This window comes from Balaenoptera physalus, assembly GCF_965194825.1.
Source record: "Balaenoptera physalus genome assembly, chromosome: 10".
NCBI classification, from domain to species: Eukaryota; Metazoa; Chordata; class Mammalia; order Artiodactyla; family Balaenopteridae; genus Balaenoptera; species Balaenoptera physalus.
Window position 1 is genome coordinate 12,872,509 of NC_138889.1, and position 19,413 is coordinate 12,891,921.

Below are 19,413 nucleotides of genomic sequence, written 5' to 3' on the forward strand. Positions count from 1 at the left end.
TCATTACTGCCTTGGGATGGGGATTGTGAAGACATCATGGGGAGATGACATTTGAGCTGGATCTTAAATATGCATAGGCTTTCATTTGCAGCAACGTGGATGGACTAAGAGATGATCATACTAAGCAAACTAGTCGGAAAGGGAAAGACAAACACCATGTGATATCACTTATATGTGAAATCTAAAATACGATACAAATCAGTATATCTATGAAAAAAAAAAAACAGACTCACAGACATAGAGAACAGACTTGTGGTTGCCAAGGGGGAGGGGAGATGTGGGAGGGAAGGATTGGGAGTTTGGGATTAGCAGAGGCAAACTATTATACATAGGATGGATAAACAACTGTATGGCACAGGGAACTATATTCAATATCCTGTGACAAACCATAATGGAAAAGAATATGAAAAAGAATATATATATATATATGTGTGTGTGTGTGTATATATATATGTATATATATATACAACTGAGTCACTTTGCTGTGCAGAAGAAATTAACACAACATTGTAAATCAACTATTCTTCAATAAAATTTTTAAAAATATATATAGAAGGGTAGACTTTGTCAATGGAGAGTTGAATGGGAAGAGCATTCCAGGAGCTGGGAACTGCCAAAGCATAGGCAGAGGAGAAGAAAAGCATGGGATACACAGGATAAATGCAGAATAGGAAGCGGTACGGTTTGACTGCAGGGTGGGATGGAACGTAGGTGGGAGAAGTGTCAGGAGAAGGTTGAAAGATCAGCGAGGGCTGACTCAGGGAGGGCCTTACATCCTCTGGAAATAATGGCAGGCTCAGCAAATCTGTTGTTTTATTTGCAACAAAAAATAGGCTAGTTGAATAAAGATGTAGTTTCTGAATTCTGTACCTCATTGGCCAGCCTAACCACTTTCATTATAACAATTTCATTGTCTGACCTTTCTGAAAATTATTTTCTGCCTACAATGGGCAAGGCTATTGATAAGTGTTGAGTACAGAGGAATGTCAACCTGCATGGCTCTTGTTCTCACTGACTGTGTTCTGCTACACTATCGGCAGAACGTCTTACCTGGTCACTTATTCATGCTAGAGGAACTCTGTTTTGCAGCTGATGGGGGTGAAGGGGAAGAGGTTTTAAGAAGTTAGCTCAAGCTTCTTATCATTCAACTGGGAATGGGGAAAAAACACCTTTTACTTCATGCATCTACATATAGGTTGGCTTAGAAACAAATTACATCCAAGACCGCTCAGTGAGAACTAATCTGCTAAAAGCCAGAAGACTAAACCCAGCAATGTTATCTAGAAGCACGGACACAGGCTGAAGTGATCATGGAAAGTGTCTTCTCTCTTTTGAAATGGACATAAGGAGCCTTGATGGGAATCTGCAGGTCTATGCTAAACTCACACACACACACACACACACACACACACACACACACACGCCAGCTTAGCTTATATAAAGGGGAGCAAAAGCAGCACAGAGAAATAAATTCAAGTCTCTCTGTACAGAAGTATTTTTTCATTGGATCCTCTTTAAGCTAGTTTTTAAGTCCCGTTACCACATTTGAGTGTGGGGGTATATACTGTCTCCAGTAATGCTGTCCTGTGCTGTTTACCTCTCCTTTGACCATCACATGTCACCAGGTTTTGGTGATTTAGTATGCTTTTCTATGCCCACTTGGTGCTACAGGATTACAGATGATGTAGAAATGGAAGTTACATTCTGTTATTTTTAATGGAAAAGATACTAAGAATCTAATCAGAACCATCCAAGTAGAATAATTTTCCAGGCGGACTCCATGTGCTTCAGATAACTGGATGGTTTAATGGACCAAAAAGCAAAATCATTCTGAATGTTCCTGTACATCAGAAATTTGGGGGTTTGGTTCTGCATTAATTTTTCACGTTGGTTCCACACCTTCAGTTCTGTATTCACCCTCCTTACCCCCAATTTAAAAAGTATTTGATCTTTTTTTTTTAAAAGAGCTCATAATCCGCTTCAGATCATTTCATTGATTATTTCTCAGTTAGTCTTTCTGTATTCTGTAGGGCTAGGCTGTTCGTCTCTACAGCTAATCCCACTGATACAACTTAAAGAAGCCCAGGAATGAGTTAGTGGTGAAAATCTCTAAACAGTATTGGCAGCAAACAGGAAGAAGCATAACAGGCGAGCTGGAATCCTGGAAAAAGGAACGCTGTGGGTGAAACAAAACAACAGGAACAACAAGCTGTCTCTTATCAGAAGGGCACTGAATTCATCAGCATGAATTAACCATATTTCATTCCCAGGGAGATGAAGGGAAATCTTATTTTTCTAGACGTCAAAAAAAATTTTTTTTAACAAACCCAAGACACAAACAGTCCTGCTTCTTCCCCTAAGCCAATCTCAACTACCTGGAATCTTTAGCCTCTCTGAATGTCTATATGGTTTGTATTCCAAATCACACACTCCAGCACTTGGATGTTTTGTGCTTTACTTTCATTGTTTCTTACAAGTAAGTTTTGTCTCCCCAGACAGAGGACAGATAGTTTCTTCCACTGCTTCATTATATCCCACAGAATCTAATGTGGGGCTGTGTACTAAAGAAGTACCTCTCAAGGTCACTCACCAATGTATGAAAAAGTCCCGACAGGGTGAGAGGTCCCTTGGTCCCTGTTCCCCTCTGACTTCTCTGCCATAGTCAAGAGAGAACATTGGATTGCGCGCAAGGGTTACTGAGGAGTGGGCAGGATTCTTTAGCTAATTTTCCAGCAGGAGGATCATTGTATTTATGGGTCTGACCTCCATCCTCTATAATATAGACTCTGCATATTCTAACCTTTGTAAACAGGGTCAATTCCCCAGACACAACACAGTCACAACGCACTGGTTCTCTGACATGCTTCGTTCAGTCTGAGCAGTGAAATATTTAGATGCATGCTCTTACTTAATGTATGGGGAGATTGTATACTCAATTTCTTTATGCCTCTTCTTTGGCCCTCAAATTTTCTGCCTTTTCTGATCAGAGAGGTTGTTTTTCACTTTATTCCCTTTGTATACTTTTTTCTTTCTTGATCTCAGTGTTATTTCTACCATTTGTTTAATGGCAATATTCGTATTGTTTTCATTCATTCTTCAGATTTGGAAATTGGTATGAAATTAACAAAATTTGAATGATAACGTTCTGTTAATAGTGACAGAACTTCTCTTGCCCAGTTGCCCTTAAATTATAACGGGGTTGTTGACCTCTTCAGTTCTAAAACTTGGCGACTTTTTCCTTTGCAAGCCACACCAGTTGTGAGAGATGATAGATAGGTAGGTAGATAGATAGATAGATAGATAGATAGATAGATAGATAGATAGATAGAGTGAGTGAGTGAGTCTATATTTTTTCTGTGAGAAGAGTTTTCTGAAGTCACGTCGTCACCAATCTTTGAGTCATACGGTAGGTTTCCCAGGTTGTCAGCCACTGAGGACACTCCGTTGGGCTAATGGTGAAGGATTTGCCTGTGGGGGACAGGGACCCACCACAGAAAGGCACTGGAATAACTCAAGGCAACTAAAAGCTTACTTTTCTCTTTGAGAGGCCCCATAGGAAGCACTAGCTTTAAGTGAAATCTTTATGAAAGGATTCCTTCTCTGAATTTTCCCAACAGGTCTCTTTGTTATTACCCCAAGAGAGCTGTCTACCAGTCAGGGAATCAAATCTCCCTTATCGTGTCCAGACTGCTTTACTGCTGCACACACCCCCTTGGCGGGAGGGCTACAAATGGTTCTCTCAAGCTCCACTCAAACCACCAACCTGCTGTGTCTGAAATGCCCCAGCCCTTTCTGGCCTCGTGTATTTGACTCCTACACCATGGGGAAGTCCTCCTTGGATTCCAAAAGAAAATTAAACTCCTTGGAATTCCAAACTAATAAACTTTCAAAGAGTGGTCCCAGGTGGATTGGTTATCATGATATTTTGGTCTCACCTAACCAATAAGAGGGCTGGTTGGCAAGTTCCCAGGATGAATATTCTCATATAAGCTTTGGATTAGAGGAAGCCAAAAGATTTTCGGCCATCTACGTGCTCAACTTACACCCCACCTGGGTTCTGAGGTAGAGATCTGGTGACGATTGGGGCCCTGCAAGGCAATTAAAAGAAATAAAGCAAAGTATTATATTTTAATTGATGTAATCTTCAAGCTCCCAGTGGAATCTGGGGTGATATCTGACTAGAGTTACCCTAGGCATCAATAGATGACTATTCTGTGAAAGTGCATTTAGGAAGACAAAACCCTATGAATCCTGAACTTCATTAACATGTGTATCCGTTTGGGGAGGGGCGGGGGATTGGCTCTGCCTCCAGGACTACAAATTGAAAGAAGCCACCTAGATTTTTCTGGGGTCTGAACAAAGAGCGGAAGAGGATAGGGAATGGAAAGGGAGTGAGAGAAGGGCAGGTGGAGGGGAAGACAAAATGTGGATTTCTACTTTTATTTGCTTTCAGAGTACCTGGATTTTAGACACACCAGACCGTTCTTTCCAAACCCAAACAGCTTTCATCCATCACTAACATTTCAGGGTTTGTTTCTGTTTTATTGTAAATATTGCAGTCGAAGAAAGATAAACAGACAAGAAAAAACGGCTTTATACAGTATACAGAATCAGATAGAAAATACAGAATGGAAAAGAAAGCTGACAACCAACAGATAAAAAGTGGAGACAAACCAAGGAAGAGAACTAGCTGGTTGCAGATTCACTCACCAGCTTGAGCAGCAGTGGTCCCAGCAGCTAATAGAAACTGCCTAGCGCTGTCAGTCTTATCTTTATTCCGTGAAAGAAACAGACTTTATAAATGATTCATGGGGACATTTATTTCACCAATCCATTTTACAAAAGTTTGCTATTGATCAAGATATCCTGCTCATAAAAACGAGGTTTTTTTTGTTTTTGTTTTTTAAAAAAACAACCCTTCCTGCCCCACATGCGATCTGACAGTAGGGACCACACTGTCAGAAGCAAGGAATGGAGCTGTGGGTCGGGACAGCATGGCACCATTGCCGTCTGCGGTCCATCTGCCTTCAGGTGCCCTTCCCACCAAATCCACGTTTCTCCAGGAGGCTCTAAGCAAGGTTTCAAAAAAGACTCATGTCCTGCAGAGCTTGCCGACATTTGATGGTTTAAGAGGAAAAAAGATTCAAATTTATGAGAGAGAAGATGTCAGCCTAGGACAAAACTGGCATCCTTTATAGGAACCATCAGGGTACCCCCAGGATGGCAGTTCTAACTAATAGTCCTGGCACAAAGAAGATGTCGACCTAATGTCGACGGCAAAAACATGGAATTAAGCTCGTTGTCTTGCAAAGGTGTCTTTATTTTAGTACGTTCAGAACAGAAACAATGTGAGGACAATTTGATTCAAGGTGGTGACAGCGGGGGAGATGGCTGTAGTGGCTGTTTAGTTCTCTCTCCCTCCGAATTTTCTAAGTTGACAAACAGAAATTGCATAGAATTTGTTTTCAATCGGAAAATGAAAACTCTCTGTGTGAAACTCCCAACTGGCGAAGCCAAGCAAAGGTCAAGCAGCTGCTGAGAAGCTTCACGCCTCCCGTCGGATGAGTGCTCGGGACGCTGCAAAGATCTCACAAGTACAGAAGTACTTAGCAGGCATCTGACAGCCTGGAAAGCATCAGTAACTCCGATTGTGTAGATGAAAGAGAAGTGAGATGCTTCATGTAAAGTCATACAAGGGGGGCTACTGCCCATGTTTAGGTGAGGACTCAAGAGTTCCTAGTTCCCAGGCCTGTGTACTGACTACAAGACCCTACCTCTCTCCCAGGAACCTGGCAAATTCTTGATTACTTAAGATCTTCCCATATAATAAACACACACACACACACACATACACACACACACACACACACACACACACACACATACACACACATTTGCACCGAGGTCTCACATCTAGTAGCAAGAAATCACCCAATCCATGATAGCCTTGGGGGTCTGGCTTCATAGGCAGCTACTGAGTTTGATTAAAAAGAGGTGCAGTTGACAAAGTATGCACCAGACCAGCAGGGCGGCCCCATCCTTCCCCACCTGAAGACAGCACGTTCCTGCTGAAGCCAAGGCCACTGTTGGGGAAATTTGTATTTACCCTCTCTGCTCCTTAAACAAGGCCCTGGGATACTTTGTGCCTTCTACTCTCCTCCGCTATCTCTCTTCTTCAGAGATCACGTTCACCAAAGACCAAATCAAACCCAATCATAGTGAAAGTCGAAAAGAGAGAGAAAGAAAGGACAAATTAACCTCTGAAATCCCAGGCATTTCAAAGTCTCTCAGTTAATTATGAGTTAATTGGGTTTTGGCATTTAAAAAATTACTGGACCTTTCTTTGAGATTCTCCACTTAATTCACCCTCTCCTACATGCCCTGTGGCCCCAGTCACCACACAGAAAGGAGAGTTCAGCGCCTGGAGTCTGAGGCACTGGCCGCTTCATATCCTAAAATTTAGGAAAATGGTAACAGGGATTATTGTGACTTCAATTCCCTAACCCAGCCTCCCCCTCCAAGAAAACGAAACAAAGGAATAGAATTGAGACAACAAAGAAGAAAAGGAGGGAAGGAGAGAAACAGAGAAAACAAAAGAGAAGAACATTAACAAAAATATACAAACCCAGAAAAGAAAAACTTCCCTGTTGAGTTTAATTTTTTTTTTTTCCTGTAAGAACTAGACCCAGGGTACAATGGCCCCTTCCTAGGGGGAAACTCCACTGATGATGCCACCAACTCATCGGACGGTCTGGGCAGGGACCCCCCTCCCACCCCGACTCTTTAGTTTTGTTGGGAGGGAAAGGCCCACTGCGGGAAGAGGGGGCTTGTGGCCAGGTGGGAGAGCGTCCCCTGCCACTCGGGCTCAACGTCTCTGGGTGGCCCCAGCTCCCCGGACCAGGGCGCCGTCTCCGGCTGGGGCGTCAGGCTCTTTGATCGCTTTGTAAAGTTACTGGATCCAAAATCTGGACAGAAGGGTGGACGCTGCACAAGTCCGGGGGGCCCCGCGGGCAGCAGCGCGGGCTCAGCGCATCCCGCCTCCGCAGCGGGCCGGGGAGCCGAGCATCCTCGGCGGGCGGCGGGGCTACTCGGGCTCGCTGCTGTTGGTGGTCTTCTCCCACGCCAGGCTCTCCTCGCTGCGCGCCGGCGACGGCCGCGGCCGCAGGCCCTGGAAGCGGCGGCACTCGGGGCACACGCGTATGTGCGTGCAGCCGCGGGCCACCAGGGCGGCCTCCTGGGCCAGTCTCTGCGCCAGCTGGTCGGGCTCCCCGGCCCCGCACAGCTTGCCGTTGCTGAGGGTCACGGTGCCCTGGGGCCGGCGCTGCTCCTCGGGGATGGGGGGCCGCGGCGGCGGGAGCCCGGCGCGCCGCCGGCGGACACTGTCCTGACACAGGACGATGCTGCGTAGCTCGCTCACCATCTCCTGGCAGACGGACACCTGGAGGACACGAGGAGGTCACAGCCCGACCTCTCAGGACCAGCCCCCGAGGGTCCCCTGCGGGCTCGTTCGGGCGCGCGACTACGGTGCAGTGTTTCACAATTCTACCATCTTATATGTTTGAAGGCCTTTCAATCCACCTCCTCACTTCCACCCGCTACTTAATATTCAAACATCCTCCATACCATCCGGCCAGCTGGTCGTCTCGTCTTTGAACAGCTTCAAAGACACTGATCTCACCATGTTGGGAAGGTGCCCCTACCATTTTTGCACATTACCCTTAAACGCTGCTTCCTTCTACTGACTTAATGCCTCTCCCTGAACTTTTCATCCATCCATCCCAGTTAAATTTGGACCTTGAAGCCGACTAAATAAATAATCCCTTTACCGCATATCAGTCTTTCAAGCGTGTGAAAAGACAACCATGTCTCCATGAACATTCTGTTCTCAGGCCAAAGAGTCTCATTTCTTTTAATCAGCTGGTTATGGCTGGAGAGGCTGCGTTCTAACAATAACTATAATAACAAAAACAAGGCAATCTACTCCTGCAGCTCTGCCATCTCCTGATAAGAAACTCTTGGGTCCAGCTGTGTTTCAAAATATTTTGAATTTTGACAAGGTAATACAATGCACATAAAATATATTATGTATCACTTCCAGTGGACTCTGGGGAAGACCCTATATTCAAACACATTAATATTTTTGTAGCAAAATGAATATACGTTCACACCAAGTGAGATAAAGACCATAAACGTTAGCCTCATACAAGTCCAAGTCAAGGTTTGTCACCAAAAGCATTGGCATCCAACTTACAAAAAGCTTGCAACTTTTTGAGCTTTTGAGGTTTCAGAATTGTGGAGGAAGAATCTTGAACCTGTACCATGACTACTACTGTTATACCCATTTCACAGATGTGGAAATGGAGGCTCAGAGAAGTTAGATACCTTGCCAGAAATTACTCGACTAACAAATAGCTGACCCAGAATTTGAACCTAAACCTACATACTGCAGAGCACATGCATGCTCTGCTTTCTTCTCTACTCTGTGCTGGAAAGGACACTTTCTCCCATTAGGATGGGAGAGGAAGCTTTCTGTTCTTTCATGTTCTTTCTTCCAGTCTTCCCGTTCTATCAACAGGACAGTTGTTCTACCATAGTCAAATAGTTAACTTAGCCTTTACTCTTCTTTCTAGATGTTGGGAGAGCTTGAACTCCTCACTGAATTTTTCAAGGTACATCCAGACCACTGGCGAGCTCTTGGGAGAATAACCCAGCATGCACAGATCCTCTACCTGAAGCAGCTACAGAGAAGTAGAATCCCCTAATGGAACACGGCCTGAGTTAGGACTTGAGACCTGGATTCTAGACCCAAGGTTGTTAATGAATAGCAGAAACTGTAGTCAAGTCACTTAACTTCTCTGTGCTTCTAATAATAATTACAACAAAAACACCACCACCTGCCTAATCTATTATATGTGACAAGAACATAAAGACATATATTGATATTTATTGACTGTCAGCTAAGTATCAAACACTGTGCTTTGCAGTGGCAATACAGACACAAAGGACTCAGTCCTTACTTTCAGGCAGTGCAGTGTCTAGTAGCCAGGCTGATACGAAAATAATTGCCACAGAGCGTGAAAGTGCTCTATGTGCTGGTTACAGGGGTGGTGGAAAGGAGGAGGAATGAGCAACTTTCTGGTCCGGGGAAGAAGGCAGGAGAACTGCGGAAGGTTTCACAGGGACAGGAACGCCTGAACGAGGTCTTAGGAAGAGGTAAGAGCACCGCCATTTAAGGGGTGGACAGAAGGAGAAAGCCAGTAACGCTGGAGAGGGAAGGAGGAGGGAGAGCGTGGAGCAGGCAAGGCAAGGGAGGAGAGAGTTCTGGAAGGAGCGATCTACTTCATCAAGGGCCACACTGAGGTCCAATAAGGCCCAGTGGGTTCTCTTTTGGTTTTGTTCATGGGGAGGGGTCAGACCTCTCAGCCATGACCTTTCAGGGAAGGGGTGGGGAGGAGCCAGCTGCTGTGGCGTGAGGCCCGAATGGGAGGTGAGGACATGGAGAGAGAGGCAGTCGATCACCTGCGTTTGCAAGAGGAGAGGGGTAGGGCAACAGCACCATGGCTATTAGTTGGAAATATGGAATAAACATGAGCATAGTTTTGGACTTGGGGGAGAGAGCAGGCAAAAAAATAAATAAATAAAGGGGAGAAAAAGGATAATCCTAGAGGAGTTGAGGAAAGGTGGGAACAAGGCAGAGATGGAGGGATGACCAGAACATCTGCAGCAGTCCTGGGGGTGGCTCCAGCTGTGGGTAACTTTTTAGGTGGGCGTTTTAATTTGGGGCTGGTCACTCCTGAGTTCTGGGTGAGGCAGGAGGTAAAATTAGTCATGGAGGAGCAAAGGGATGTGAGGAGTGGGTGATGGCTTGGAAGTCCTACTGGGAAGTGGGAAAGAAGCTGAGCACAGAAAAGGAAAAGACTGGTCAGCAGTGTCGAATGGAGGCCCTACATGAGGCTGGACCGCATAGGTTTATAGGGGGGCTGTACTCTTCTGTACTGTTATCTACTGTTAGTAGCTGTCAATTACGGAAGGAGATTTTAGGACGATCAGGAGTTGGGAGATTGAGATAGAGGCCAATATACTTTAAAAACCAAACAGTGCAAGTAGCGTGTAATGATTTGTGCCCTGGAATGGAGGTAGAATGGGATAAAGTCGTCTTCCTTCTCTCAGACTCTTCCATCTGTGTGAAGTTTATATTAACCCAGTTTCTAAGCCACAGGTTTGGGAATTAAACTTATTCAAAATCCCTGAGAAGGAAGATGTCATTCTGAGCTCTCGTGAATTGGGATACCTCTAAACAGCTTTACCTGCAAGGCAAAAACATACTTAAGATGGAAGAGCCAAAGCCATCGTTTCCATTAGTAACCTGGTACTTTCGCCTGTTTTTCCTTATGACACTACATCTTAAATCATAGTTGTGTAAGTCTTCATTGTTCATAAAACATTTTTCACAGATTTATTTACTGGGCTGTTTCAAAGAAGAATCTGAAGCCCAGAGAGGTTACGTGCCCTTTCTGTGGCTGCAGAATTAGTAAGGGATGAAGTCTGAACCTGGAGCTCCTGCCCTCGGAACTGGGATTCTTTCTGCTGTGCTGTCCCATGGGCGCCCCACCCTCCTGTGGGATTTCACAAGTTCTGTCTGAAATGACCTTTGTCCCTGTGTGAGCCTGTGAACTTGGCCCTGCTTGCCAATAATATAGGTCATACCCCTTAGAAGGTTTACCTCAGTCGCTTCTGAGTGTCGGAGAGTCCATAAAAACTCCAGCATAGCCATAAAAATGGCCACGATTAAGCCACAAATAAGAACCACAAAGATTCCACCAATATTCTCCATTCCCAGTCCTGTAAGAAAGTGAGAACAAACAAAAAATAGTGTAAAAGAGCTGGGAGACATAATCGTTCTACCAAAAATGCTGAATGACCAGAACTTGAGTCTCGTAGACATTTTACACACATATTCCTTGAGATATAATTATTCTTTGGAAACAAAAATGCAGCATAGCTGGAGTAGAAGAGGGGAGGGGGCTCTAGATGCAAGTGGAGGAGATTGGTGAGAAGCTTTCTGGGGTGGGAGGGGCAGTCATTTTAAGAAAAGGGCTAAGGAAAATTTTGATTTAGCATATAGAGACATGATAGCAAAATACGAGTAAATTCTAGCAGTTTCATAAAAATTTCATCAGTCTTCCTAGTATCATGTTTGCTTGATATAAAGCAACTGTCGTAACCAAACTATGGATAGAAAAAATTACATTTACTTAACTGTGTCAACGTGTCACTAATAGACTTACTTGTTAAGTAAAATGTTTTATCCCAGGTGGTTCGCAAACCTGGCTGCCATCAGAACCACCTGGGAAGCTCATTAAAGATATGGATTCCTAATCCTCACCCCAGACATATTGAACCCCTATCCCTGGGGCCCAGGAATCTGTATTTTAAAATGCATTTCACAAGTGATTCTTTTCCAACCAGGCCGAAAATTTGTTTGCAAATTGGTATTTTGGGATATTGTGTATGGCTAAGTTCCTTGAAGTTAGGCAGTTTCTGGTTGTAACCTCATTGCCAAGCATGATACCTGGCATATCATATATACTCAATAGATATTTCTGGAATTATATGGTTGTGTCCAACACTGAGTTAGCTATGTAATTGGATGCTTTTTTTGGTACTAGAGAAACCCAAACATTAGGGGAGTGTCAGAAACACATGAAACCCTGATTCAAGAGGAACCACAATCATAAATCAAAAAGCATCTTTTATCCTGGAAAATGCCAAGAGGGTAGCTTATGTCCTGTGCTGTTGGAATGCCTGCACACTTGAGTGTTTGTGCAACCAGCAGTGCCTTCATGGGACACAGAGCTATGTCGGTGTCAGGGAAAGCCAGCTTCATACAACACTGAGATGAGCCACGGATCAGAAGTAGAAATCTGACACTGCTTCCTGCGCTTTGGAAAGCTGGAAAAATGGCCCTAGCTAGCCGTTTTAAGATGCCTTGGGTTTTCTCTCACAAAGACTCAAATGGCTGTCTGTTGGTTTTTTGTTTTGTTTTGTTTTTAAAATAACACAGCCCGGCGCAGTGCCTGCCTACACCAGTGATCTGCTACAATGGCTCCGAGGGCTCACATCATGAATGTACCCAATGGATTGTATACTCTGGTCTGCAGGTCCACACAGCCAACTCTTGGGTACCTGTGTGAGTAAACATCCTCTATTGTGAATAATCAAAAACAGGAGTTGACTTAAAAACTCAGTTCTAAGGGAAGGCACACAGCGTTTGGAGTAGATTTCTACCCTCCAAGAGGAAGGTGCTTGGGCTTCATTTGATCACCTGCCCCCATAACCTGGGACCATTTGGGCAGAAGGTTTCTAACCATAGGAACATCCAGGGACAAAAGGGACATTTAAGGGGGAATGCACCAAGGACATAGCTGGGGTGTCCAGCCACAGCTTTAGGGGTGGTGAGAACCGGGTATTGGGACGTGCATCTGAGCATCATGGACAAACTAGTTTCTCCAGCCAGTCCACGTAGAGAAAGGGCTCCCCAGTGAAGGGGAAGTGATGACTGGGATACCAAAGATGCCCACCTGTTCAGGTAAACAGAGCTCCAAGTGACTGGTGAGGTACCACAAGACTTTCCTGTCACCTTGGGATAGCTCTGCCTGATGTAGAAAAAGACTAGGATCCCCTTGAAGGGCTTCAACCTCCCCTCGTGTTTCTGCAGAGGTATTCTCCCCTCCTTGAATCCAATTCTGCCATCTGGACTCTAGTGTTTCCCTGTCGCCCTCAGTCACCATTCCAGCCCTCCCCAATCTTTTCCTCTCTACTGACTCTTTCCCTCAGTGCACACACACACTCACATCTTTCCCTTCTTAAAGAAAAATACAAAATCCTTCTCCCTCCAGCTCTGTCTAGTGAATACCCTTGTCTTTCCTTCCTTCCCTAGGCAAGATTTTTGAAACTATCTATACCAGAACTATGTTAAGACAGCCCTTAAAATGCTTACATTTGGAGACCCATCCCACATGAAAGCAAGTAGGAGAAAATGCACCCACATCTTATGTTAAATGCATTTTTAAAATTTTGCTTCTGATGTGACGGAGTGGCAAGCAACAGTTAATGTATAATTGGCTGTGATTTCTCAGCAGTCGTTGTTCATACAAGAGAATTTTTGCAAAAGGAGAAAAATCAAACCAAAAAAAATTGTTTCTAAATGTAATGAAGTTTTTATGAATATTAACTTTAAAAATTAATGAAGTCAAAACAATGTTACATTTTGGAGATAGTTAATTACACGTCTTAATTTGATTTAGCAGTTTTCTTTTTGCATTTTGAAGCTAATAATTTTTTTCAGATCTCAAACATAATTTTGGACACTTGAAAATCTTTTAGGCGCTAGGTGGTCTGTCTATGGTATCTAAAGGAGAAAATGACTGTGTTCTGAATTCACTTTTTTTTTTTTTTAACATGATAGGTAGCATGATCTCTTTTTTTTTTTTTTAATTATTATTTATTTATTTATTTATGGCTGTGTTGGGTCTTCGTTTCTGTGCGAGGGCTTTCTCTAGTTGTGGCAAGCGGGGGCCACTCTTCATCGCGGTGTGCGGGCCTCTCACTATCGCCGCCTCTCTTGTTGCAGAGCACAGGCTCCAGACGCGCAGGCTCAGTAATTGTGGCTCACGGGCCCAGTTGCTCCGCGGCATGTGGGATCTTCCCAGACCAGGGCTCGAACCCGTGTCCCCTGCATTGGCAGGCACATTCTCAACCACTGCGCCACCAGGGAAGCCCCTGAATTCACTTTTATTCTCCCGAATATTCACTTGTCATCCCATGAAATTTTGTCTTGTACCACTAAAACCAAGCTCACTGAGGTTACCAACGAACATTTTGTTTCTAACCTATCGGAAAATTTCCAGTCCCAATCTTAAGTGACCTCTGGTAACACTTGACATTGTCAACCACCGCCCTTCTTGGCATTTGTTTTTTTTTTTGTCCACGCCGCGAGGCTTGTGGGATCTCAGTTCCCCCACCAGGGATTGAATCCAGGCCACAGCAGTGAAAGCACCAAATCCTAACCACTGAACCACCAGGGAACTCCCCCTTCTTGGCTTTTTATGAAGCCATTGCTCTCTGCTCTCCACCAGTCTTCTCAATCGCCTTTGCCTGCTCTGAGGCATATTCTCCCATTTCCCTGCATTTGGCCTCTTGTCTCTCCTCCATGCACTGTCCTGCTGATTTTACCTCCTAAATACTTTTCAGTTTCTTACCTTCTCTCTCTCTCTCTCTCTCTGCTACCACTTCCCTAGCTCAAGGCCCCACCATCTCTTGCTTGGACTTTGGCAGCATCTCCAAAATGATTTCCCTGCTCGTAGCTGTGTCCTCCTCAACTTTACCGTCCATCTAGTTGCCTGAGCGATCTTTCTGATCAGATGCTTTCTGATACAACATATGCCACTCTGATATTGCATAAAATAATAATTAGTTTAATGTTATATATCTGGATTTCCCACTAGACTGTGATTCCCTTGAGAGGAAGAGCCATGTCTTGTTCAACTCTATAACCCCTGGCCCATCCTAAGAGCCCAATAAATGTTTGTTGAAAAAATGAGCTGACAGAAAGAGGATATGGACATCCCAGGTGTAGAAGCATGAATTCTCAAAAGCTTTGGATCCATACTGTGATATGTATTCATTCCTAATTAAATGTTGTTTAAAATAATCATAAAGTGGGCCAGCCCTCGTTGAGTGCTCCCAGCCTGGTGGCCTAGACTGCACTCTGTGGCTGGCCAGAGTGGGACTGAACATGACGTGGACGATCCACAGCATGGACTTGACCGCACGCGGTCGCGGGCAGGCGTGGGGGGGGCGGGGATGGGATAGGGTTATAAATGGACAGGTGATCTGTGCTGGGATAACCTTGATCAGATCAGGGAAAGCTTCTCTGAGGAGCTCAGGTTTGAACAGGATGCTGGTGGAAACCATGAGTCACTGAAACACCCCACAGCCTCTCTTTCCCAGCTTCTCGCGTTTCAGGGCCAGCATGTTAATCACGGGTGTTGGCTCCGGCGTGCTGACTCCTGGCTGAGTGGCCCCCTCCTCCTAGGAGCGGGGCTTGTATACCATTCGTGCCTTTAGGAACTTATTGGAAAGTGGAAGCAAGAATAGATTGCTGGCAGAGTCGGAGTTGAGAAACAGATGGAGCTGGGAGCGGGAAGCGGAGTTAGGAGGGCGCAGCAGTTCCCTTAACGCTGTCGTTAGTCATTCTCCTAGAAGTCAAATGCCTTCCGCAGCTCTCAGCCCTCACTCAGAGGAGCCTGGCATGTGGACTTCCCCCAGGCTGACCCCAAGGCCCTCCACACCTGCAGGGGAGTCATCTCATCACGCCCCCTTCCCTTCTTCAGACGGGACCTCACAGAAGCCATCCAGACAGATGGCGTTGAAACTGAGCTTTTCTCCTGACACTTGAGTCTCTGAGCCTCAGCTAGGCCTCAGCCATAAGACTGTAGTAACCGAAATGGAATCAAACTCTCCCCACAAACTCCTGGTTGATTGAAGACCAACTGTGGTGTGTCACTCACAGATTGCCCACAAATACAAATGATCGTTGACAAATGCAAATGAAGAACGTTGTCTCTAGAACTAGAATGGCCACCTGGAAGGGAGAATCTCTGAGTAGATTTGAATCTCCACCCACCCACCCACCTGCTCTGCCTTCGGTTCTGACTGGCAAATAATCGCTTCTTGGATTCAGGTGCACGTATGTCCCAGCCCTTAAAACCCATACATATCTCCAGATGGCACTGTGGAAATTTGCAACTGTGATGCAGGAAAGCTCATTCTGAATGGGAGCCTGGGAAGCAAAGAGGCAGAGGCCACAGGAGCCACGGAGCAGGTGCAGAGGGAGGAGAGACCATTATAGCACAATCCCGTCAAGGGACAGTGTATTTAGTCTTTGACGTGGGTCAACACATCTTTCTTGAGGAGCTCCCGGGAGCTGAGCTCTACGTTAGGTGCTGAAGCTTGGTGCAATCTTCCACATTGAACATATTTGACAAAAACATGGATTCTTTGACCATTTTGACTTTCAAGCACTTCCTAATTCAGAGCTACAGTCACCTACATCCATGCAAATACATTAAGTGGTCCCACCTCCGTGGACTTATTTGTTGTAAACAGCAACTTCACGTGCCCGTATGTGAGCTGACCCGTATGACCTTCCCAGAAAATATAAAGCGAATCGTCATGTTTGCACTGCTGAGGACTGTGAAATACTAAGTTTGCCATTTCTTCTTGCATTGACCATGACATCTGTTGACTAGACCCAGCAGATTCTGGAGACGGTGATGGCAGAAGGGTAGAGAAAGGAACACAGAATAGAAGAGGGATGGTAGAGGCATCTGATAAATATTGCAACTTATCAAAACACAAGTTATGGGAGAGGTACTTTACAATTTATCAAAATATGAGCTCAAGCACCTCATGTAAAAAAAAAACATTCTCTATCTCATTCAATTATCATTAAAAATACTGTAAAGAAAGTCCATGGTTGGCACTTTACAATTAAAGAAATGGAAATTCAGAGAACTTCAAGGATTTGCCCAAGTGTTCAGAGCCCAGATGTGAAATCTAGATAAATCTGACTGCCCAGCTAATGTTTATAAAAATAAAGCTGACCTTTATGAATATTTACTATGAGCCACCTTACCAGGCTAAACATTTTAATTCAATCCTAACAGTTGCCCTGTGAAATTGGCACTACCCTTACCTCCATGTTCCTGACCGGGAAACCAAGGTACTGGAGTCAGGTAACTTGCCCAGGGCTCCACGGCTGGCGAGGGGAAGTGCCAGATCCAAATGGAAGCCAGAGCCTGAGCCCGTATCCCTACCCCCATATCACTTCTCCCCAGAACTCGGGGCCCCCATGGTCCCTCATGCTGCAGGGTTGTGATTACAGACCTCAACCTGGCTCCCTGTGACTGAATTCATTCCTAGGACCACCCCACCCTCGCCCCAAGTGACTGGGGAAGTGAAACCTATGTACGGGCTATTAGTTCCACTTATAAAATCCCCTTCTCTCCTTGGGAACATTACAGCAAATGTTTGAATCGATGATCCATTGACTTAATCTTGGCACACTTTCCAGACACAGTGGGGCTGTGGTCTTTGTAACTGCTGACCTCCTTTGACGCAGACGCACTGGGCCATGGTTCCCCTCTGTTCCCGATCGTGCTTTCTGGCACCCCCCTCCCCCGGAGCTTCCCCCGTCTCTTAGCAGTCAATCTGATTTGATTAGGAAGAGGCTTCCTCGGCAAGCATCACTTCGAGACACTATCTAAACTCCCATATTCAGGTTTCCAGTCTTGGCCCTCTCCAGAGAAACCAGAGAACCAGGATAATAGAGCTGAGCCCCCAGGGAAGAAAGAGAAAGGAAAACGTCCCCACGATTCCCCCGACCCCCCTCATCACTCGCCCCCGCTCTTGCTAAGATGTCTTACACTTTCATTCCCGCCGTGCCAGACAGCAAACTTCCTGCTCTCTAAGGATTTTGTGAGTCAATGCCACCGGCCTCTTTTCCATCCTTGAAAGGGGACCCTGATTTTCACAGCCTGGTGGTGTATTTATGTTCCTTTGAAGCCTGATTGCGAGCTTGTGTTTTTCAAGATAAAAGTATTTAATTTCCTTGGAATTCACCGACTACCTTTTTGTCTGGCAATTGTTCTGCAAAGCCTTCGGTAATCCAATCCCCTTGAATTGGGATGCTGGCCTCTGTGAGTGGCTAGCGATATTTCTTTTTATAGGAGTTGAGTGAGAAAATAAATTTAAAAAGTGTTTTTGAAAAGACAAGGCAGAAGAAAATGAAACAGCTTGGAATGAAGCCTGCTTCTTTTTGTAATTCTCCAGTCTTCCACATGATCTGCCATTGCGTTTTTCAGCTGTGTATGCAGGTAGCTGGTCACTGAGCTATAGGCAGGGAAAGAAATGGGGAGATGAAGCCAAGGGGTAATGCTGTGGTTCTCACCAGAGCCAAGTAAGACCTGGCAAAAAGACTCAGGTGGTGGCATCATCCCAATGTTAGGATTCTTCTCTGGAATTTGGCAGTGATACCGGAGCTGTAATACTGGGTTAGAAGTGAAGTAGCAGCAGATCATTTTCTTTGAAATTTCTCACATTTTAATAGGGGATAATAAAGTAGAAAAGGATTATGTGAGGCACTGCACATTGTCTGGTACATTGCAATTGATGTCACTCTCAGTTTCAGGGATCTCTGAGAACAGGACCGCCCTCATAGCTCCCTTCACCTCCATCCCTCTCTGCCTACTCCATCTCCTCCTCCTTTCTTTAGGCACATGTGGAAGCCAACTGATCCCAACCACGAAAAGAAAGATCCCCTGGAAGCTGCTTTGGAAAGCAAATGAAAAGGACTGCCGTTTGTTCAATTTGAGACACAAGAAAAAACATGGTCCAGCGGCTCCATTCCTGGCCACCATGAAAGACTTAAAGGAAGAGATCTTTCAGGCCATGCTGGTCCCTGTTCTTCTGCCACAGGTGGGGGGGGGGGCTCTCTAGAGCAGTGAGTTTTATTCCAGAAGTTTGATGGCTAATTTGTCACAGGGAGACCAAGCAGTGGCTCTGCTCCTTCCAGACTAGTGCTTCTGGCCTGGCTTGGGGGAGGTCACGTGGACTTTCATTCAGCCAGGAAGCCTTTTAGTCTCTCTGAGTAATGTCTGTTTGGGTTTCAGCCATGGCAGAAATGGGGCCACTGCATTAAACTGGCACTAGCTGCTGTGGCTGGGCTGGGAGCCGAAGCCCTGGTTCTTACGGTGATTTGCACAGTATCTCCCAGACAGTCCCCTCTTGGACATCACCACTTGTTAATACAGCTCCCCCTCTTGCTCCCGAGGACGACCGCATGGAGGCAAATTAACATCGGCTGGTTGGTAGAACCCTAGCATTTTCCAAAGCACGTGGGACCCGGGCAGGATGGCTTCCACTGTTTATCTTCTCTCTTCATCTGCTCAGTTCTCTTCTCCGTGCCAGGGAACATTCAGTCCCTCAGTGGAGAGTGGAAAGAAGCCTCCTGCTCTGTCCTTTCCATCTTCCCTGGGAGCCTGCTTTCCCTGTGTCTCCTCTCCATCCATCCTGAGCTCTGCTGTCAGACCAGTCTTCCTAAAATTCTGTGGAATGGGGAAGAATATCCCAAGCAACCACTCTGCAAAAACAACAACTTAATTTTCCTATAAAGGTACCTAACATCTACCTCAAACTCCCGTTTCCACCTGATTGCCAAAAATGTAGCGATTTCTTTATGTTTAAATTTCAGATTTACATTCAGTTAAATACGGTGTTTTCTCTGTTCCCCCTTCACTCCTGGATGTATTTCAAGTCTGGGGTTGGGAAGGAGATTATGTGTCATGGGGA

At 45.3% G+C, this 19,413-nt stretch overlaps 1 protein-coding gene across 5 annotated transcripts in view; it reads right to left on the reverse strand.

Annotated features, from left to right (window-relative positions):
• Positions 1 to 1,412: 1,412 nt before the first annotated feature.
• Positions 1,413 to 19,413, reverse strand: part of GRIK4 (glutamate ionotropic receptor kainate type subunit 4) — a 448,540-nt gene continuing 430,539 nt past the window's right edge. For all 5 annotated transcript variants that reach the window (XM_082410870.1, XM_082410869.1, XM_082410872.1 and 2 more), the window contains 2 exons: positions 10,724 to 10,842; positions 1,413 to 7,438 (listed from right to left, as the gene is read on the reverse strand). In XM_082410870.1, coding sequence (XP_082266996.1) covers positions 7,085 to 7,438; positions 10,724 to 10,842 — 473 coding nt within the window. In that variant the 3' untranslated portion in view covers positions 1,413 to 7,084. The remainder of the gene's footprint in view (positions 7,439 to 10,723; positions 10,843 to 19,413) is intronic.